The sequence below is a fragment of the Triticum urartu genome, chromosome 3A (genome assembly GCF_056163025.1).
Source record: "Triticum urartu cultivar PI428250 chromosome 3A, HENAU_Tu73, whole genome shotgun sequence".
NCBI lineage: Eukaryota > Viridiplantae > Streptophyta > Magnoliopsida > Poales > Poaceae > Triticum > Triticum urartu.
In genome coordinates, this window is record NC_141875.1 from 251,045,456 (window position 1) to 251,058,998 (window position 13,543).

The following is a 13,543-nucleotide window of genomic DNA, read 5'->3' on the forward strand; positions in this document are numbered from 1 at the left end:
ACGGCGGCAGAGATCAGCGGCGGGAGGTCGCTAGCGACAAGAGGATGATTCGGAGACCCGAGGAGGCAGAGTAGGTTATGCGCGGGCGAGGAGGTTCGGAAAAATTTCCAAATTTTGGCCCGTTGGTATATATAACCTGACCCTGTCTATGTGACCGACTGGAACGACTCGGTGGCACCAAGATGCAAAATTGCAGGCAGTTACTGCAACTCGGTGTGACCGAAAGGTTCTAATCGGTTGCACCGACACTGAAAAACCCTAGATCAACTTAGTGACTCGGTAGGACCGAAAAGGATGAATCGGTCAGACCGAGATGCACAAAGAGGTTTTGGAGGTTTAAGTCTGACGAATCAGGAACTCTGAGTGCTCCTTACACAGAGTGGTTCTAATCTGACTTGATCAAACTTTGTGATGTAGCATGAATAGAGTTTGAGACGAGAAAAGCATAGATAGCTATAGGGAGTTCTTAGGCATTCTTCTTCATACATTTGGCAAAAAGGAAAGAGCCAAATAGTCAAAACAACAAATGGATGTACTCAAATGAGTAAAATATGCAACCAACATGCTCACCCAATAAAAGGACAAATGAAATATGTGACAAAGAATGCACAAACACTCTAGCATCTATCAAGCAATTTGGCGATGACTAGGTCATCTATATATGAGTATATTGACTTAGGAGTCAAATGAGAACATTTGATCATAGGTCATACTCATCGTTTAAGCACAACTGGGGTTACCACTTTTACATAAAGCATTGTTGTGTTCACACCATTAGAGTTGCTTTAGCTCAATTGGTTAGAGAAAAGCTCCCCCTAGATGTGATATGCCCCCTAAGAGGGATGAACTAACCTTGGGTTTTGTCGATGATGACTTCATGTAGGTGTTGAAGATGTAGATGCTCAATGTTGATGTAGATCATTTGGAGCAATCCTTTGGAGTGAGTTACACTTTCAATACCTACACGGGTTAGTCCTATAAGGAACAAACAAGGATATCCATAGACATAGATTGATGCATACACAAGATGATGTCCATGAAAGTATTAGGTTACCTTGTCCCTTGTCTTACCAACAAGAGGGTTTGTGACTCCTTGAACTAGTGCAAGATATGGAAGTTGTTTTCACTTTCCTCGCCAAAATGATAGGAGTGAAGTATGTTGGCGGAGTCACCCTCAAGAACTCTCTAGTTCTTCTTCTTCTGGATCCACACCATCTTGATGGGAACCCTTGGAGTTGTAGTTGTACTTGATGAAGTAGAACCTGATGTGGTCTTGGGAACCCACTTGACCAAGGCCTTGGGTGCTTCTTCAAATGCATCAATTTCCTCTTGAAGCTTGTCCTTGCCTTTTTGCTTGTGGTCTTGTGGTAGAAGATCATCTTGAGCTTGTGTCCCCTTGAAAGAAGTAGGATCATACTTCTCTTGTGGAGGAACAAACTTCATCTTGGGGCTCTACGAGCTGAGCAGCTATACGAGTTCCAGGGCACCCCATGGAGTAGTTGCAGCTCTACGAGCTGAGCATCGAAGCGGCCAACGGCGACGAGAAAGTCATGGCGAACTGGTTTCCCATGGCTCTCAAAGATGGCGCCCGCTCCTGGCACCTGAACCTGCCACCAGGCTTGATCTCCTCCTGGGACGAGATGCGCAACCGCTTCGTCGCCAACTTCCAGGGCACTCGCGACCACCCGCCAGCTGCAGGTGACCTGCGCCGCGTCAGGCAGCAACCGGGGGAGACCCTCCAGAAGTACATCCAGCGCTTCAACAACGTCTGCCTCAAGATCCCCAAGGTGACGGACGAGGCCATCATCTCTGCGTTCCCTGATGGCGTTCGCGACGTCACGATGAAGGAAGAGCTCGCTATCCACGAGGAGCTGTGCAAGTCCCTGGAGTTGTTCAACCTGGCGACCAAGTGCGCAAGAGCTGAGGAGGGGCGCCTATCCCTCCTCGAGCTCCCAGCCACATACCCGTAGGAGAAGAAAGCCAAGGCCAAGGACTTGAAGCACAAGGGAGCAGCCATGCTCGCAGCGGAACCAGACACCAAGTGTGGCAGAGACCAACAAGAGTCATCCAAGAGCAGCAGTCTGTTTTGCGCCTTCCGCAACCTGAATACCCACAACACTAGCAACTGTCAAGAGCTCAGAGTCATGCGCGAAGGACGCTTCGGTCGACGCTCCGAGCGCGGCGACTGGGGCTACGGCCGAGGAGGAGGACGTGGTGCCAGACGCTGGGACGACCGTGGCCCGCGCCAGGAGTGGCGTGACCGGCCTCATGAGGATCACTGGCAGGATCAGCCTCGCGAGGGCGCCTTGAGGGATCAGCCTCGTGAGGATCATCCTCAAGGCAACGTCGGACTCCCTCCGCTGCCGCCACCGCCAAGAAGGAATGACGAACACCATCAAGACGAGGGGGTTGGGGGCTTCCAGGAACCGCGTGCTATCGCCTACATCTTGGGCGGAGCCCAGGCCCCAGCCTCGCAGCGTATCTTCAAGCAGTTTGCTCATGAAGTGAATGCAGTCCTCCCCAAGCTCGAAGCCACACGCCCGCTCTGATGGTCCCAGTGCCCCATCACGTTCAACTCGGCAGATCAGCTCAAGTGCGGAGCTACCGCTGGCGCCCTCCCGATGCTTTGCTCCCCAGTCATTAGCAATGTGCAAGTTACCAAGACCCTCATCGATGGCGGTGTAGGGTTCAACGTCCTGTCCGTCGACATGTTCAACAACCTCCAAGTGCCATATGACCACCTTTAGCCTACCAAGCCTTTCTCAGGAGTGACTGACGGTTCCACCATACCGACAGGGCAGGTCCGCCTCCCTGTCACCTTCGAGGAACGCAAGAACTACTGCACCAAGCTCATCGACTTCGACGTCGCGCACATCCGTCTTCCGTACAATGCCATCCTGGATATCCAGCCCTGGCCAAGTTCATGGCAGTGACCCATCACAGCTACAATGTCCTCACGATGCCGGGAAGCGGCGGGATCATCACGGTTCCATGTGAAGAAAGAGATGCGGTGTGCTCCCTCGAGCGTGCCTTCCAAGCTGCAGCAATCGACGACCCCGACAGCAAGGGCGAGGGCCCTCCTAAGGTCACCCCAAGAAGAGGAAGCAGCTGCGCCATGCAGGACCTCAGGAGGGTGGCGTCATAGCCGGAGCCTCGTCAGGATCAGCGCCCGCTCCCGGGGCGGCTTCCTCCATCGCATAGGAAGCCCGGCGCCCTTCTTGGGCAGGGCTTGGGGGCTTTCTTATGGAAGGCCTCAGACCTTGCCCACATCACGAGGGAGGCGCTTGGGCACCACTCGGAGGCGTGATTCATGGCATGTTTCCCTCAGGAGGGCACAGGGCAAGGATCACCCACCGTTCAGGAGTTCATCACCAAGACCACCCAGGAATTGCAAGACCCAAGGGCCATGCGGGGCGACTACCACTCACAAGGCGCAGCTTCCCATCCAGGCGAGGATGCCGGGTTGCGCGTCTGCATTGACTTTCTAGGGCTCAACAGTGCCGCTTCTTAGGAGCTTTTCTAGCCTTCGCGCGTGGGACGCTGCGAGGGCCCACCGCACAGCTACATTCGCATGCCCGTTGGCCTGCCGAGCATGTCATCCGCCTACCAGCGCAACTTATGGCGCATCCTAGCAGCTCAGGAGGCCAGGCACCACGCCGTCCTGATGGAGATGGAGACGGTCCTCAAGGAACCACCTGAGCCCCGAGCCTCCTGAGGCTCAGGGCCCAGGTGGCTCGTGAGAAGCAACCCCTTCGCTGCGCACCTTCAGCTACCCCAACTCTCCTTCGTCAACATAACCAGGTGACATTTTCCAAGTTCATTTAGTTGGGAGCGCCCCTCGGGCTGCATCACTCCTAGGCCGCGTGGGTCCATCCCTATGGCATGTATCCCTTTTATGTCTTTAGCTTACCTTGTTGGGAGCGCCCCTCGGGCTGCATCATCCCTAAGCCGCTCGGGCCTGACCCACTGGCACGTATCTCCCATGCACTTACTTAAGCCTGCTACTCTCATGTTTATTCTATGTATGATTGCTACCTTCTCAATCGTCGCCTCCCACGGGGCCTCCTCACGCCGGCATGGCGATGGTGCATGGGTCCGTCCCTGCCACGTCAAAAAACCTGAGCGGTCGAGCTCTGGCTCGTGGCACGCCCCGCACACATCACCTCACCGGGCCCTCAGTGCCTTCACCCCCTCGCGGAGCAACCAGCGGCATGTTGGTAACCATAATGGCAGATCGTGTTCTCCCTTGTGCTGGCTCACATGAATCTCATGAGGATAACACTAGGCGGCACCGCGAGCTCCCATCTCTTCCAAGTAATCCGCTTGCACGTTAAAAGGGGGGCTCCTAAGCATCACGACTCAGGAGCTCTTACTGGCTCTCCAGCCCTCACCCCCTGGCATACCAGCGGCGGCTAAGCTCGCTCGAGGGCCGGGACCTGAGGACGTAGAGCACAAAGGAGAGCATAGGAAAGGGGAAGGCTCGTATGGGCCTAACCTAGCTACGCTGCGGATGTTCGCGCACAGGTCTGGCGCATCACGAAGAATCGACCCTGAACCGCCAAGATAAGTCATGAGCTTAGATCAACTAATCGTTGGGACCTAGGGGACACGCTCGCCGCAGCCCTGTTGCGGCAACGTCGCCTCCCTTTCTTATCTTACCACAGCTGCTTGAGCGCTAAAGGGGAACCCCTGAGCATCCCGCCTGAGGAGCTCTTACTGGACCTCGGGCCGCTTACCTCCTGGCCTTGACCACGGCACGCAACCTGGCATACCAGCGACGGCTGAAGCTTGCCTGGGGACCGGGACTTGTCAGCGTAGAGCAACAAGCTGTCGCGAGATTGGAAAGGGAAGACCGAGCCTAAATAGGACTTGCGCTCACAAGGCTTCCATAATTGGGATAATATCAACAAAAGATATTGCAGACTCTTTACATGCCCCCATGGGGTACTTCTCGATTCCTCAGAGGGAACAAAAGACGAGAACCTAGGAGAATCCTATCTACACACCCCCGCGGCCGACGTCATCATCAAAAGTGGGCCGCGGGAGGCCGGCGCCAACCCTATCCAGATCAGTGACGGCGGTGGCCGGACTCTACGGCCGTGCTCCGGGTGCGGCGAGAGCTCGGGGGCACGTGGCTGTCATCGCTCGTCTCCGGAGTCTCGTAGATCTCGGGAGAACCGCTAGACTCCCAAGAGTCGCTGTTGTTGGAGCAGCCGTGAGCGGGGTGCGCCTCATCCTGGCGCTCCCCTTCGAGGTAACACTCCAAGCGGTGACCCTCCACGTCGAAGACCTTGAAGAACAGCGTGGAGGCGCCATCGTAATCGAAGTGGATCGTGAGGGCGCCGTCCGCACGGCAAACCCGTGCGACCTCGCCCCAGCCACGGGTCATGAAGATCTAGCCGGTGGGGACTGCTTCAACCTCTGCTCCGGTCGCCGGAGCGTCGCAGTCGGCATGCTGCAACCAGAGTTCGAGAGGCCCCCTCGGAGGCATTACGTCAGAGAAGAAGCGCGGGAAGCGGATCCAGGAGCTTGGGGGCATCGCCGCCCACAGCACGAGCTCACGTGAGGATCCCGCGGCGTGGACTCCAGGAGCGACACCACTCGTCGCCGCAGCGCGTCGACCATGCCCGCGGTGTGCGCGTCGACGCTCGTTGCTCCTCCCTCCCGAGCCCCCGGCTTGGGCGTGCAAGGGCAGTGGATACCCAAGAGGAGGCCGCTCACACCAAGGCCTCATCATCACCTGCATCGCCGTAGCGTCACGACGGTGGACCGACCTCTTCTTCATCGGAAGCAGCGCCGGCAAGTCGAGGGGAAGCTTTCCCTTCTCCTCAACGGAGAACCTTCGGATCGGCGCCATTGAAGTTGCTACTAGAAGTAGAGCGGGGGAAGAAGAAGCAAGTGGAATGGGAATAAGTGGGGGACGAGGGCTCCGCCCCCTTCCTCATTTATAGCAGGAGAAGGCCAACCAGCGCCCCCACGATCACAGGTAATGATGGTTTTCCTTGCATGTCGCAGGCACTTGTCAAGTCGGGCAGTTGCTGAGGCAGCATGGGAAAGCAGAGGCGCCCACGTCTAATCAACCGCCGCGCGTCAATCGAGGCCGCATGCTTTTGGGGCCCGCGGTGCTTCGGGATTAACCTTTGGCTTGGCCTCGAAGCCAAGCCCGAGTGTGCCTTGGGCCCGGGGGCTACTGTCGGTGTTTTGGGAACGGGGGTCCCCAGACTTGCCTACCTGCGTCCCATGGCGCGGCTGAGTTAGCAGGTCTGTATGGTCCATCTTCATCGACGAGGTATTCAAGACCCTCGTGAGGATCCAAGCCTCACGAGGTGGACGACGCAAGACCTCCTTAGGAGCGGCCTCACCAAGCAGGCTCACGAGGGGTGGAGAGATCAAGGCAAGACAAACCTCGCGAGGTCCTCGTGACATGAGCCATGACAATCGAGACCAGGCGGGCGTGCGGCGGGTGCGAGCGCGCGCAGCGTCATTATTTCCCCTTTGGTGCCAAGGGGGAAGCGCAGGCGTGGAGTACCGAGGCATCAAGGAAAGGTTTCCATATCGGTGGAATGAGACAAAGACCAGCAGGACGGCAAGATGGAGGTCACCATGGAGCCCAAGACAGCGTCACCACCAGAGTCTTTTGCAGGCGAAGACTACTATTGTCAGGATAAGCTGTACTAGCTGTCCCCTTTCAAATTGGCCGTTGTTGGCTCCCTTCCCGCTCAATATTTGGGGAGAGGACCAAGGCCTATATAAGTAGAACTAGCCACCACAGTAGAGAAAAAGGAAGAACTCATTCAGAGGCATCTCACCCACACAAGTTCGCCAAGCACAAGAACACCTCAACCTCAGGAGGCTGTTCTTCCCCTTGTATTGTTCATCACCAGCCCAAGAGGCAATCCACCACCACCACACTAGAGTAGTGTATTACACCACAATGGTGGCCTGAACCAGTATAAATCTTGTGTCTTTGTGTTGCAAGTTCGTGGAGTTCATCTGCGAGATCTTTGCGAGCTAGGGCATGGATCGATAGGGAGAAAACCTTCGCATGAACCCCAGTGTTCGAACCTCGAGGGTTTTGCCGGAACCCATGATCCGACACACGCCCCCTGCCTCATGGTCCACCTAGATGCCCCCTGATGCCCATCTTTTGGTATAAGGTGTCTTTTGCGCTAGAAAAAATCAGAAGGAAGCTTTCGGGCCGAAGCGCCACCGTCTCAAGGCGGAACCTTGGCGGAACCAATCTAGGGCTCCGGCGGAGCTGTTCTGCCAGGGAAACATCCCTCCGGGAGGGGGAAATCGTCACCATCTCGTCATCACCATCGATCCTCTCATCGGGAGGGGGTCAATCTCCATCAACATCTTCACCAGCACCATCTCCTCTCAAATCCTAGTTCATCTCTTGTATCCGATCTTTGTCTCAAAATCTCAGATTGGTACCTGTGGGTTGCTAGTGGTGTTGATTACTCCTTGTAGTTGATGCTAGTTGGTTTATTCAGTGGAAGATTATATGTTCAGATCCTTTATGCACATTAATACCCCTCTGAATATGAACATGAATATGATTTGTGAGTAGTTACGTTTGTTCCCGGGGACATGGGAGAAGTCTTGTTATAATTAGTCATGTTAATTTGGTATTCGTTTGATATTTTGATGAGATGCATGTTGTCTTTCCCCTAATGGTGTTATGTGAACGTAGACTACATGACAATTCACCATTGTTTGGGCCTAGGGTAAGGCATTGGGAATTAATAAGTAGATGATGGGTTGCTAGAGTGACAGAAGCTTAAACCCTAGTTTATGCGTTGCTTCGTAAGGGGCTGATTTGGATCCATATGTTTCATGCTATGGTTAGGTTTACCTTAATTCTTCTTTCGTAGTTGCGGAAGCTTGCGAGGGGGTTAATCATAAGTGGGATTCTTGTCCAAGGAAGGGAGTACCCAAGCACCGGTCCACCCACATATCAAATTATCAAAGTAACGAACGCGAATCATATGAGCATGATGAAAACTAGCTTGACGATAATTCCCAGGTGTCCTCGGGAGTGCTTTCCTTTATATAAGAGTTTGTCCAGGCATGTCCTTTGTTACAAAAAGGATTGGGCCACCTTGCTGCACCTTGTTTACTTTTGTTACTTGTTACCTGTTACGAATTACTTTATCATAAAACTATCTATTACCGATACCTTCAGTGCTTGCACAGAACACCTTACCGAAAACTGCGTCTCATTTCCTTCTGCTCCTCGTTGGGTTCGACACACTTACTTATTGAAAGGACTATGATAGATCCCCTATACTTGTGGGTCATCAAGACTCTTTTCTGGCTCCGGTGCCGGGGAGTGAAGCGCCTTTGGTTGGTGGAATTTGGTAAGGAAAAATTTATATAGTGTGCTGAAATTTACTGTCACTTGTTACTATGGAAACAATCCTTTAAGGGGCTTGTTCAGGGTATCTTCACCCTGACCAGTATATCAAAGAGTTTCTCATCAACCTACTAAACCTACTGAAAATGTTTACTTTGAAATTCCTTTGGGTATGACAGAGAAACTGCTAGCTAATCCTCTTACAGGAGATGAAACTGCCAGCTAATCCTCTTACAGGAGATGGAACATCACATTACGTAGGCCACTATTTATTTTTGAAGAATACCCAAGCTAGGCCTATTTGTTTTCTCCGACTTACTGGGCTGCAAATCTTTCAAGACGAGGAGGGATGAATTATGGCCTGGCCAAAGAGTTTGGTCATTGTCTGTTAAAAATAAATGGGAAAATTAGTTTCTTTTTTTGTTTTTGTTCTTCACTGATATTTTATATTTCATTGGATTTTAACATGACATAGTACTAATTTATTTTTAAATTTGTTTTATTATGTTTAATAATTTTTTGGATCAAGAATATTTTGTTCCCCAGCAAAAAAATGTGAATTTTCAAAATTTCGCACATTTTAGTTCAATTTTTCAACCCTGGTACTGACCAGAACATGGGTAGTAATTCTAAAAATGGAAATGGGCTGCAATAAATTCCATATGAATTAGAAAATGAGTAAAAATTATAAAAATAATAGCAAATGGGCTGTACATGCCACAAATTTCGAGGCTGACTTGTTTATGCAATGCTTTGTAAGTCAACACACGATGCTAGCAGCAGTGATTGTTGGATGTCCATCCAACGGCCGACGTGCTTCTTCAATCTCTGATATTCCTACTCCAGCCACCTAAACCAACGTCGGCGGGACTGCCTGCTACCTCCTCTTGTGGCCCTCTATCATGCCACGCAGGCTTCACCTGCCCACCCTACTCCCTCTGCTGGCCTGGCCGCACGCAATCAACTGCCTCCTTATTAGGCGAAAAAAATGATTCCTCCCACTGACATCTGGGGCGCATCGGTTCGGAAGCTGACTTGTGGGCCTACTAAGTTGACGCATATGCAGGGCTTTGTCAACTTAGTCAACAAACAATTCAAGCAGCAGTGACCTTTGGATTTGAATCATACAGTCCTATTGTTTCTTCAATCGCTACTCTTCGTGCACCAGCCGCCAAAACCAGCACCGGCGAGACCGCCTGCTCCTGCCTCTAGTGACCGGATGTGCTGCCGTTAAGGCCTCACCACCCCTACTACTCCCATCGCTGGCCAGGCCCTACGGCAACGGTAGGCTCACACCGCAGCCGAACCAGTGAACCCTCATACTCTTGTCCATGTGGGCTTCCACTGCCACGTCTTCCCCGGCTCCGCCTCGTCCCCTTCCTAGGCCTCGCCGTCGTCCACTGCCCTGGTGCTCTCGACGCGACATGGTCAATGTGGCCAAGGAATGACTTCCATCGGAAGAGTACTGCACGTGGAGATGCTGACAGCTGGGTCCATGGCCGCAGCAAGGAAGTGCCTCCTTATTACGCAGAAAAAAAATGATTCCTCCACTTGACAGCAGGGACCCACCGGACGGGCCGCCGTATTTCATGAAAAAACATTTACCCCCTGACTGCTGGGACCCACCAGCTATATCTTGGCACGCAAGGAAGTGCGTCCATATTACAGGCAAAAAATGATTCGCCCCCTGACTATTGGGACCCACCAGCTACATCTTCGCACGCAAGGAAGTGCCTGACAGTCGGGACCCACCTGGTCGAAGTGTATGTAGCATTGTCATTCTGGTCGCAAATGTGTACATACATATGGTCGATGTAGAGGCGCGCACGTGTCGTAGTAGAGGCGTGCACGTATCATGTACACATACGTACAGCCAGGTGCAAGAAAGTAAATACGGCCACATACATACATACGAGCGGGGTCTCGAACGCCTACTCGCGCATACGTATGACCAGGACTTGTGTACATGGCTGGGTCAGAATGGAGAAGCTACGCCATCGTCGTGTTCATGGGGAGGCAACGGAATGCATCATTTTCATCGGGAGGCAACGGGATACATCATGTTCATCGGGAGCCAACCGGCTTGGACGGAACAACCGATGGAAACGAGGCCTGGCATACCGCGGAACGGATGAAACGGCCTTGTGTTCGACCAGCCACGGTCGAAACGAGATCCTGTTCATCGGGAGGGGTCTGGCGTACCGCAAAATGGAGCAAACGGACTTCTCTTGGACCTCCTACAGTCGAAACGGGGTCCTGTTGATCGGGGGAGGTGTGGCGTACCGTGAAATGGAGGAAACGGACTTGCGTTGGAGCGCTACGGTCGAAACGGGGGTCCTGTTCATCGGGAGGGGTGTGGCGTACCGCAAAATGGGACTCCACGAGATACTATTCATCTCCACCATCGACTTCCTCCACGGGCTACTGTTCATCCACCGTCAACCTCCTCCAGCCTCCACCTGCGATTGTTCATCCACGGGCTCCTGTTCATCCAGCCTCCACCACTCCTCCACCGGCTACTATTCAACCAGCCCTTTCCACAGGGGTTTGTTCAAACACCCCTCCACGGGCTACTGTTCACCCACCGGCTCGATCGATTGGGGTCCTGTTCATCCAGCGGCAACGGCCTCTACTACCACGGGGTCCTATTCATCCAACCCCCCACTGGGAACTATTAATCCAACCCCCCTTCCCACAACACTCACTGTTCATCCAGAGGCAGCTTCGATCGGCTTCAGTTAGCAGCAGTAGCGAAGGAATCACTTGGGTTCAGTAACGCGTAGCCTGCAGTGCAATCGCTCGGGTTCAGTTAGAGCACAACGCCTCACACACACGCTCGTACATACAAGAGAAACGCGCATCGCTCGGCCCCGACCATCCACCGTAACCGGGAACTCCCCCAATATTTTCCTTGCCCTCGCTTCTACCACAGTTTTTTCCGTCATAGACGGCCCAAAGAATATTATGCAGCTGCGTCTCTCGCCTGCCCAGGACAAAATGCCCATTTTCTGTCATGATTTTTTGTCATAGAAGTAGGACCCCACCACATCTACGATGATACCCGGTTTTGTCACAATTATCGTCATAGAAGTGTCATAAGCATAACAGATTTTTTTTTCATTCGGCCCAAAATGTCACGGATGCGTCTTTTTTTGTAGTGATTATTTATTTTGATAGCTCCAAATCGATAAACCTCCTCTATAACATAAGATCCTTCCCATTTGGAGAGAAGTTTTCCTACAAAGAATCTGAAACGAGAGTTGTACAAAAGAACATAATCTCCAACTTTGAACTCATGCTTTTGGATTCTTTTATCATGCCATATTTTAACTTCTTCTTTAAATAATTTGGCATTTTCATAAGCCTGGGTTCTCCATTCATCCAGTGAGCTAATGTCAAGCAACCTCTTTTCACCGGCAAGTTTGAAATCATAGTTGATTTCTTTAATTGCCCAATATGCTTTATGTTCTAACTCAAGAGGCAAATGACAAGCTTTTCCATAAACCATTTTATAAGGAGACATACCCATAGGATTTTTATATGCTGTTCTCTAAGCCCAAAGTGCATCGTCTAATTTCTTAGATCAATTCTTTCGGGACGAATTGACAGTTTTTTGTAAAATTAATTTTATTTCTCTATTGCTAAGTTCAACTTGACCACTAGACTGAGGATGAGAGGGGGATGCAATTCTATGGTTAACATTATACTTAGCAAGCATTTTACGGAAAGTACCATGGATACGTCTCCGTTGTATCTATAATTTTTTATTGTTCCATGCAACATTTTATAATATTTTTGGGACTAACATATTGATCCAGTGCCCAGTGCCAGTTCCTGTTTGTCGCATGATTTTTGTTTCATAGAAATCCATATCAAACGTAGTATAAATGGGATAAAAACTTACGGTGATTTTTTTGCAATATATGCGATTTTTGGGAAGAAGAATCAACGCGAGACGATGCCCGAGGGGTCCACGAGGCAGGGGGCGCCCCTGACACTCGTGGCCACCCCGTAAGGCAGTTGGTGCCCTTCTTTCGCCACAAGAAAGACAATATCCGGATACAGATCATGTGAAAATTTCAGCCCAATTGGAATTAAGGATCTCCGGGAATATATGAAACGGTGAAAGGCCAGAATCTGGAACGTAGAAACAGAGAGAGACAGAGAGACAGATCCAATCTCGGAGGGCCTCTCGCCCCTCCGCCGCCATGGAAGCCATGGACTAGGGGGTAAACCCTTATCCCATCTAGGGAGAAGGTCAAGGAAGAACAGGAAGAAGGGGGGCTCTCCCGCCCTCTCTCCCGGTGGCGCCGGAACGCTGTCAGGGCCATCATCACGACAACGATCTACAACAACACCTCTGTCATCTTCACCAACGTCTTCATCACCTCCCCCTATCTATCTACAGCGGTCCACTCTCCCGCAACCCGCTGTACCCTCTACTTGAACATGGTGCTTTATGCTTCATGTTATTATCCAATGATGTGTTGCCATCCTTTGATTGGTTTTTGTTGTCCTATCGGTAATTGGTGAATTGCTATGATTGGTTTAATTTGCTTGTGGTTATGTTGCTGTTCTTTGGTGCTCATCATATGAGCGCATGCGTGGATCACACCATAGGGTTAGTTGTATGTTGATAGGACTATGTATTGGAGGGCAAGAGTGAGAGAAGTATCAACCTAGCATAGAAATCGATGCATACGAGATTGAAGGGGGACCAATATATCTTAATGCTATGGTTGGGTTTTACCTTAATGAACATTATTAGTTGCGGACGCTTGCTAATAGTTCCAATCATAAGTGCATAGAATTCCAAGTCAGGGATGACATGCTAGCAGTGGCCTCTCTCACATAAAATTTGCTATTTGTGTAGTAAAGTAGTCAATTGCTTAGGGACAATTTCGCAACTCCTACCACCACTTTTCCACACTCACTATACTAACTTTATTGCTTCTTTACCTAAAACAGCCCCTAGTTTTTATTTACGTTCTCTTTATATTCTTGCAAACCTATCCCGTTACACCTACGAATCACTTCTAGTTTTATACTTGTTCTAGGTAAAGCGAATGTCAAGCGTGTGAAGTGTTGTATCGGTGGTCAATAAAACTTGAGGGAATATTTGTTCTGCCTTTAGCTCCTCGTTGGGTTCGACACTCTTACTTATCGAAAGATGCTACAATTGAT

The 13,543-nt window shown here is 51.1% G+C and overlaps 1 protein-coding gene across 1 annotated transcript in view; it reads left to right on the forward strand.

The window, feature by feature from the left end:
- LOC147979366 (uncharacterized) overlaps nt 1-5,566 on the forward strand; it is a 28,465-nt gene extending 22,899 nt beyond the window's left edge. Inside the window, exon 2 of the mRNA XM_087515169.1 lies at nt 5,214-5,566. Coding sequence (XP_087371295.1) covers nt 5,214-5,566 — 353 coding nt within the window. The remainder of the gene's footprint in view (nt 1-5,213) is intronic.
- The last annotated feature ends 7,977 nt before the right edge of the window (nt 5,567-13,543 follow it).